The 9766-nt window shown below is 37.0% G+C and overlaps 1 protein-coding gene across 2 annotated transcripts in view; it reads left to right on the top strand.

Annotated features, from left to right (window-relative positions):
- The window catches only part of nat16 (N-acetyltransferase 16), a 63140-nt gene extending 58107 nt beyond the window's left edge, over positions 1-5033 (top strand). For both annotated transcript variants that reach the window (XM_072376683.1, XM_072376684.1), the window contains one exon: positions 271-5033. In XM_072376683.1, the coding sequence (XP_072232784.1) occupies positions 271-499 (229 nt within the window). In that variant the 3' untranslated portion in view covers positions 500-5033. The remainder of the gene's footprint in view (positions 1-270) is intronic.
- The last annotated feature ends 4733 nt before the right edge of the window (positions 5034-9766 follow it).

The raw sequence follows: 9766 nt of genomic DNA on the forward strand, positions 1-9766 counted from the left end.
GGCAACTGAATAAAACGTATCAAATCTTACTTATTGAGCAGTTGCTAAAGTTTCATTACACAGCCAAGAGCAAAAGCAATAGTCTAGTTCCCCATCAAACAACTTGAATTAGAATATGCAAAAAAGTTCTGCAATGTTGACAACTGAAAAAAAAAATTACCTTAACTAACCCCAGCTGTAAAGTGTTGTTTTTTTAAAGATGTATGTTATCTTCATTTTAGTGTAGGACATGCTCTTTACTCAGCCAACTCATGCACTTTTTTCACCTAGGTATTACCTGAACATTGACATGTTTGGGAAAGACCTGATCTTGGCTCAGCAGCAGTTATTATGCCACCTGCAGCGCCACACTGCCACCTTGAAGGGTCATGTCATGTGCCAGATATTCCTGGATCCACCACTTTGGAAGCCCATGGCTGAATTCTGCCACAACACCTTGAATTTAGAGCTGGTGAAAGAGTACACTGAGCAATGTGTTGTGGAGTCTGATGTTGTCTAGTTCCAGAAGATGGATGAAGAGGAGAAGATGACGAAGGGGCAAGAAAGAAATAATTACATGGGTTAACAAGGAATAGAGAGAATTCAATTCCACCACAAGAAAAAAAACATCCCTCTTTTCTGATCAAGTAGAAACCAAGCAAACAAAATATTGCAACAAAGCTGAACCTTTTAAGAATGCAGTAGATTTCATTTAACACACAAACTCATTCATGGTAGTCACATGAAGTCATTGACACATCATGTAATCACATACAATTAGTCTGTGGCAAATTCCTCCCTTACAGATGTAATGTGAACCAGCAGGTGGATAATTGAGTCAGTGCTGTCAAAAGGATTTTCAGCTCTTCAACATTGCAAATATATGTTACAGCATAATCTTAACTGTCCATGCATGTGAATTCAGAAAACTCCAGTTTCAATGAAAGAAATCGATATTCAACCAAAATGGTATTCTTGTTCTCATGAGAGGGCAATAATGCAATAAAGTGAAAAAACAACAAATAGCCTCACAATGATCAGAATTTATCAGAATCACCTTTAATCTTAATCAAAATTAACATGATTAAAAATGATTACAGATGTGTCTAATAGTTCTTCCATGCCCTATTTCCTATTGGCTAGAAAGGATTGATAAGAGGTGTGAGCTTAGGATAACTTTCCTATACCGGTAACAGTGATATTATCTAAAATTAGCGCAAAAAACATTAAAATGCTCTTCTTTCACAAAAACAGTACACACACACATACAAAATTTTGTACCGTTGCAGAATTTCAAACATTTTAATTATGTTCTTTCTGTAAATATTGAACCTCTAAATATGTACAAAGGCTGAGTTGGTTTACTAAATCTGCACAGCTCTAAAGGCACTTTATTAAAACTATAAACAGGTTGCGTCTACAGTAAAATGAAAAGGAAAAGTTCAGAATTGAATCAAAATAATATACAGATCTCACTACTCTACAGTAGATGGATGCATCTCTGACTACCCTTATCTTAAGAAACTCAACAATTATGGGGCACTGGGTAGCTCAACTGGTTGGGGAGGTGCCCCATGTACTCAACGCAGCTGGCCCAGATTTGAGTCCCAACCTGGGGTCCTTTGTTGCATGTAATATCCCTCTCTCGGCCCTCTTTGCTGTCAAACATCTTGTAAAATTAAGACTACTAGAGCCTCAAAACACCTTTTTACTCTTCTTTTTTCTTTTATTTAAAAAGAGTATCAACAAGTATCTGCATACATAATTAAATTAATAAGCTTGGGCACAAATATTGGATAATTTATATTCCATTAAGCCAGAGCAATGTCTTTTTTCATTACCGGATAGTTGACTGTAAAATGTTCTGTATATATGTTTCCAATTTAATATGTTCTCTTAAAAGCAGCAATAAAATTAACTTCCTTAGCTCTAAGTAAAATTTAAATCCAGTTCTATAAATTCCTCGCATAATATAAGACAGAATGCTCATACTTCAAGATGTTTAAGAAATACCAGCATTACATTAGCAATTACACTGCATTAATATTTATCAAAACACATTTGAGTAAGACTTATGTGATAATTATGAGTTTAAGGTGCAGACTTCAAACTTTCAATTTCAATTTCAAGTTCATACTAAACTTGGGGGGGGGGGGGGGGGGGGGGGTGTTTAGGAACTATCTGTCCGCCTCTTTAAAGACAGTCTCCCACAAAGACTGATATCTATTTTATGTAATTTCCCATTGGTATTATATTTGATTCAGTTTAATCCTGTCTCTTCAAAAACTGAAAATATTGTGTCATTATTCAGCTGCCATGTAAAGCGCCGTCAACTTAGTTGGATTTGTCTGAACATGAGCAGACAGTATGTCCCTCAAGACTTAAGAAATTAATTGTCTCACTCTGTTCGGTTCTTGCTGCTTCTGTCATTACAAAGTTTGAATCACAGATGTGCATGCTATCATATTGCCCTCATATCTTTTACAGATGATGTTGTATGTTTGGATCATGAGACACTCTCCAAGCCTTTTCCATAACTTCATCCCTCAATTCTGGTACAGATTCACCTTTTTTTGCATAATCCAAAGAAGGCTGTTCCAGAACTGGTCTGGTGTTTTGATTTTTTTGTTTCAAATACATGAGCCAGACTGGTGCTCAAACAGGCTGGGGGTCAGGGGCTGTGTAGTTCCTAGAGCACCTGTGTTTTGTCAGTCTAATCTCTGCATTTCTATTCCTCAGTCTTCTAAATTATACACACCTTGTAGCAAACTCCCTCTCAAACTCCCTCTTTATAGTACTTGTGGATAAAGATATGCCCACCTCCTGGAGAAAGTTGTGAAGGGTTTTTTCTTCAACATTGAAAAAATCTTGCAAACAACGACCACTGTTTTCTGCTTAATCCATGTCCTCATGTTGCTGAGCTTACTGGTGCATTTCTTCCTGAATATATACCAACCAGTTTATTTGCCCACTTCTTATTTTCCTATTACTTCTGATGGAAGTCTTTTGTATTTGAAGCCAAAGGACAGCATATGTCAACATCCTTTGACTGGATGTTTCAGTCTCAAAGCAGCAGGTTTCAAATGCAAATGCCAGGCTTGGAATCAGCTCTTTTATCCGAATAACCAGGGTACGATTTGTGAAAAAAACAGAGGGGGGGGGGGTAATTTTGAGAAACATTTTATTCTGAAAAATGACCACACAACAGTGTGAAATTATGAAAACTGTTGATTCTTGTGTAGATAAACCTTACACTTAGGCTACATGACGTGGCCTATTTTGAACGTGAACTTAATCACTGCATTTGCAGAAATATTTTCTCAAAATATTGTTTTTTAATTTGCCAAATAAAAATAAAATGTTATTTCTTTCCCGATATCAGTTCAACAGAAAAAACTTGAAATACCACAATGTGCTGTCAAGATGTTTTGTTTTTTTTTAATAGTTAATCGGGTAGATTATAGGTCAGACTATGAAAACAGTATATATTTTTTGTTGTGGTCCTGTAAAATATGACGAAATGCTGCTCTGGATTCTTTTTCATGTTTTCTCTATTTGATTTAAGCTTTTGATTTGGCGCAAATGACGTAGACAGGAAGTTGGACTTGTGAAACGCAAGAAAATCCGGTTAGTTTTCAAAATAAAACTGCTTTCTGCGAGCGCGACGCCTCCGACTCGCTCCCAGTAGATCAAAATCACAGCACAATCAAAATGAACACGGACCCTTTGTATTTTGGTTGTCAATAATTACGGTGTAATGGTGAAAATACTTTAGGTAGGGGGGATATATTTAGTCCTTACCGAGGATAAAAATAATTCAGCATGGGTAGGACGTGTAAACCAGTACGGGGTTTCCGCCATCCCCACCGGAAAATCGCATCGTGCAAATAACTACTGAGAAAGTACCAAAACACAAGCTCACATCTGTCTTTGTATCTTGGTACAGCTAAATTAACAAAAATTCTGTGTGTCCATTCCCAGCCATAAATGGATAACTATCAAATTCTTTATTGTAAATCTCTGTCCCACTGTCCCATACTTACATGAGTTTCCCCAAGAATTTGCTTGACAGTCCAAGTTTGCATAGCTTCATCTAGATCCATGGGAGATTAAATAAAAATATAATTTGGGGATGTTTAATGGGGAATTAGGAAACATAGTTTAATTTTTTTTGTATATAGCATCAGCATCAAGTCAATTAAAAAAAAAAGGACCATATAGTGCTTTTCAAAAGCATTCCCTCCTTCTGGCTTCTTTCCTATTTTGTTGCATTAAATCCTGGAATAAAAATATTTTTGTGGGGTTTGTATCGTTTGATCAATGCAGCATACCTATCTTTTTATGGTAAACAAACCAGTAAAAAAAAATGATGAAATTACTATATTTTTACATTTTCAATTCAATTTGACATATTTGATATATAAGTCTCATACAATCTAATTGCAATTTGATTAATTGTAATCCAATCAACTTCTTATTTAAACAAATTTGTTCAAAGTCTGTTCAATTCAAATCAGTCTACATCCTTGCTAAGGAAGCTAAAAGATTACATAGAATCTTCAGTTTGATTTAAAACTTTCTTTAAACAGTAAGAGACCTTCAGCAGAACCAGACTTAGTGACATTTGAGAGGTAAGGACAGAGTCACAAACAACCACAAAAACACAAGCCAGGAAGTTTAAGCCTAATCTTGAAGGCGCAGAGTGTCTGCCTCTAAAATTCAAACTGGGACCTGGTTCCACAAGAAAGATGTCTGATAACTAAAGGCTCTGCCTCCCACTCTACTTTTAGAAACTCAATCTGAGAGCAAATAGCTCCGTTTGGAAACTACAGAACCACGTGGTATTACAGCTTACTTAGCTTGACAATATCTGCCTATCCAGGCCTTTATGTTTTGAAGACATAAAGGTTTTAGTTTTAGTCCTAACTGATTGGTTTAATCTGGTTTCATGGATACATACAGTTGATTTTCATTGGCATAGTAATGAAAATCATGCTATGCTACCAGCTAACAAAAGCATATATGAAGTAAAAAGTAATGTTCCGAGCACAGAACTCTGAGGAACTCCATGATTATCTCTGGTGGATGAGGAGAATTTTCTTTATACTTGAACAAACTCATAACATTGTTTTTGGCATACTCACTGGGTTTAGTCAACAAAGAGTTACTTTTATTTCTCAGAGATGCTAATTTTTGTTTTTTCCATGACTGAGTGAAATTTAATGGAACACCACCCTTTCAAGCTTTCGTGAAGTATGTTGTCAAACAGACATCTGCAAATTAAAGGAGCTAGTCTACCCCTGACTTATTACAATTGGGCAACATTGTCAGGTGCTGTATACATTGAAGCTTAGGCTCTGTCAACAAGATAACAAAATCAAGACTACTGCCCTCTGTTGTATTAACACATGGCACTGAAAAAATGATAATGGAATAAATTCTTTAAATTTGGTGACAACATCCTATGATACATTTACCAGACTGAAACTTAATCTCAGGTGCTGTGTAATCAATCAATGTTAATTCTAAGGTTATATAAAAAAAAATTTAAAAGAAGAAGAAAAAAAGATGTCAGATAAAAGAGCTTGTGCAGAAATACTATATTTTCTTTTTTCCCATGCCATGATATCATTTCCCATTGGGATAGAAATAGTATTTTTTTTCATTTAATTCTTCTTTAATTTCATAAGTCAGAATAAGTTTAAGGGTATGATTAAGAAAATGTGTAAGTCTATGTACATTTTTAGATAACTTAAACCTTGAATTAAAGGCAATATTTAGGCTATTATTTTCGACATCTACCACAATGAGTTTACCTGTACTCTCAGATAGAAAAATTGTGAATTCAAACAAAAACTCAGATAAAGGACAAAGTGGATGATACAACAACAAACAAAAGTGGTTTTGTTGTATTCCAATTTTAAGTTTAAGTTCAAGCTGTCAGAAATATTGATGTTGGCCATGGACTGATTAGATTGGCTTGATTTAAAGATAGCTTCCTCCTCTTTGTCCTGTGTTTTGATTAATATGAAAGTTTTAATAATTGACTCATTGATGCTAACACGATCCTTCTGCTGCAGCCAGACATAATATATCAATATGATGATCAAAAACTCAAGTCATTCAATAAACCACATTGATTTTTTATTTTTTTAATTGATCTATTTATCTATTTTTCTTCTGTTACAACAGTAGTCTTAGGTTTTCATGATTTGAACCTCCTATATAATTTTTTTTATCTTGGGTGATTGGGAGCAGACACAGTTATATGGCTTTAGGAATGTGACATCGGGTAGGAAGATACAGAAAATCATGCAAGACTAGAACTTGTCCTGGTCCTGATCCCATGGTTTAGGGTGGGTTGTCATTGTTTTGGTTGGCTGATAAATTCATCCATATTTTTCTATATGAGAGCTGCCTAAAGTGGGATAGATGCCATCACCCCTAATTAGACCAGATCTTCCCCAAAAGGTTTGCCAGTTATCTATGTAGCCCCCATTGTTTGCTGGACAGCTTGACAGGCAGCTGTAGATAGATGACATACAGCTAGGTCGCTTAGTGGGGAAAATCAACCAGAAATGCAGACCACTTGATGGTGAACCATGAGCTTGAGTATAGGGATATGCCTCCTCTGGACCACATGGCCTGGATGTCCAAGTTGCAAAGGCCTGCTGGAGGATGGTAATGAGATTAGCTAAACTATGTAGCTTTGCTCTGAAAAACATGGCCTGACTCGTTGTTGTTAACCATTGTTTTAATGGTGCTAAGACAAGCTTCTAGTTCAGAGAGTCTTGTTTCCAAAGAGACAAGTGCCATGTTTGTTGTATGTGCCATTATCACTAAATGAGGCAAAGGAGCAATTAAATGTCTGACACACAGAGCTAGATAAAGTGAGAGAGAGTCTGTAGCTAAGCTAGCAAACCTTAGAGACACAGAGGAAAGACAAGCACATGTAAAAACAACAAGGTTCCAAGAAAATAAGTAGTAGAGCAGAGCCCAAGAGCGGTACAAAATGTATAACGATAGGTAGAAATTTAATGATATTCAGATGGTCAAGAGGAGCTGGCAATTCCACAGAGCACAAGCAAAGTGAACAGGAAGTGATACAATGCGCCTTACCTGCAGCACACAGCATCAGATGATTTAACTGTTAATAATTTCATATCACTTTTCTTGGCCTGTTAAATGTTCAAAGTGCTTTTTACTATAAGCCATACTCACCCATTTAAACACATTGGATGAATGCACAGGTTTAGGGTTGTCACTGAGCGTAAGACTCAGTTGATGCTATCCCCCAGTCCTCACATAACACATGTATTGTAAAAATAGGGGCTGACAGCACATGTAAACAGAAAAAGAAGCACTATGAAGCATGATTAAGGTTTTCAGAACAATCAGGGAGAAAAAATATCCACCGTAAACAACTGTTCATTTCTCTGATATCATTTGTCGGAGTATTGCGCTGCTAAACTGTATATCTGACTTGTTAAATTTGACTGGCTGCTCTCAGGCAGGGTTGAGTGTATGTGAGTTTCTACAGTAAGTAACATTGTCTCTGCAGCTCTGAAACTTTCTCAGCTTTTAATTCATATAATTGTTGGCCCCTTCTTGCATTGTTTAGTCCTCAAATATGACTTAATGTTTATTGACAATGTCAATCCTTAGGTTTAGACTGATCAGTGTTAATTATCAAATTCATGTAGTGATGTGTTGTAAGGCATCCTGAGAACTAGGTGTCTGGCACTACAGCCCTGAATGTTTTCTGAACAGCCCCGGATCACAATTCAGTTCAAGTCAGTTTTATTTATATAGCGCCAAATCACAACAAATGTCATCTCAGGGCACCTCAAAGAAACAATGCAGTCCAAATTAGTCAAATTCATACAATTATAAAAAACAAACCATTGCACTGAAACTTCTCTTCAGTCCAATCTCCTGTCCTGAGCATGCATGAGGCGACTGTGGAAAGATAAAACTCCTTTTAAACAGGAAGAAACCTCTGGCAGAACCAGAACCAGGAAGGGTGGCCATCCACCTAGTTTGGGAAGACATAAAAGAGAGGACACCAAACACCATAACACCATTCAAAGGATACCTGCTGAGAAAGAGAAACACAAGTTAATGACAACAATGATGTCATATGCACATGGAAAGTCAAGAGAGCAGAGTGAGGAGAGTGCATCATGGGAAGTCCCCCTGCAGTCTAGGCCTATAGCAGCATAATTATGGGATGTATTAGGTTCCCATGGACCATCCCTATCTATAAGCTTTGTCAAAAAGGAAAGTTCAAGCCTCATCTTAAAGATAGAGAGGGTGTCTGCTTCCTGAACCCAAACTGGCAGCTGGTTCCACAGAGAGGGGCCTGATAACTGAAGGCTCTGCCTCCCATTCTACTTTTAGAAACTCTGGGAACAACAAGTAATCCTGCAGTCTGAGAGCAAAGTGCTCTGTTGGGAAAATATCTTACAATGAGATCTTTAAGATATGATGGAACTTGGTCATTAAGAGCTTTATATGTGAGGAGAAGAATCTTAAATTATATTCTGAATTTAACAGGGAGCCAATGAAGAGAAGCTAAAACTGGAGAAATATGATCTCTAGTGTTAGTTCTCATCAGAACTGTGGCTGCAGCATTTTGGATCAGCTGGAGGCTTTTCAGAGAATATGTGGGACAGCCCAATAATATAGAATTACAGCAGTCCAGTCTTGAAGTAACAAATGCATAGACTAGTTTCTCTGCATCACCCTGAGACAGGATGTTCCTGATTTTAACAATTTTTCGAAGGCAGTCCTAGAAACCTGTTTTATATGTGCGTCAAATGATCAATTCTGATAAAAAAATAAGTCCAACGTTCCTCACTGTAGAACTAGAAGCCAAGGAAATACCATCTAGAGTAACTATATAACTAGACAATTTCTCCCTGAAGTGCTCAGATCCAAAGAGAACAACTTCAGTTTTGTCTGAATTTAGAAGCAGAAAGTTCTTGAGTCATCCAGGTCTTTATGTCTTTAAGACATGCTGGTAGTCCAATCAACTGATTGGTTTCATCTGTAAAACAAATGTATGCACATGCCAGTGTGCGAGTCAAATGATAAATTCTGGTAAAACATACCTCATATCTCTAAGGTTCTATACTGTTGCACTAAAAGCCAAGGAAATGCCATCTACAGAAGGAATACAGCTAGACAGGTTCTCTTTGAAGCACTCCGAAGGCAACAACAGCAGAAAATTCAAAACCAACAGATAAGTACAGCTGAGTATCATCAGCATAGCAATAGAAATGTATGCCATGCTGTCTAATCGAAGGAAATATAGAAGGAAAAGAATTGGTTCAAACACAGAACCCTGAGGAACTCCATGACTTACTCTGGTGTGTGAGGAAGATTCTTCATTTACAAGAACAAACTGGAATCTATCAGATAAATATGGCTTAAACCAGCCTAATGCAGTTCCTTTAATTCCGATAACATGTTGATGAGAGCTCTATTGCAGTCTTGTCTTAAACACCCGGTAATAATAATAATATGGCACGTTAGCTCAAAAGATAATTGTTCTTGTGGTTGCTTAGTTGTGTTGAAGATATTGGAAAGTTTATCTCGAAGGTGCAGGTGCGGATGTGGAGAAGAACTTGTCTCCTGTTGCTGCTGCAGCAACAGAGCGGTGCTGCTTCATCTCTAAACTCAGGTTGGTGAAGAGGATGGATCTTCATCCAGAAGGGGAGGTTATCAGGTGGGTAAGATCTAGTTTGTCACAGTTCAAAAAACATCTACTGTGACACAAGTGAGT

Source organism: Leuresthes tenuis, unplaced genomic scaffold (assembly GCF_036924035.1).
Source record: "Leuresthes tenuis unplaced genomic scaffold, fLeuTen1.0.hap1 SCAF_22, whole genome shotgun sequence".
NCBI lineage: Eukaryota > Metazoa > Chordata > Actinopteri > Atheriniformes > Atherinopsidae > Leuresthes > Leuresthes tenuis.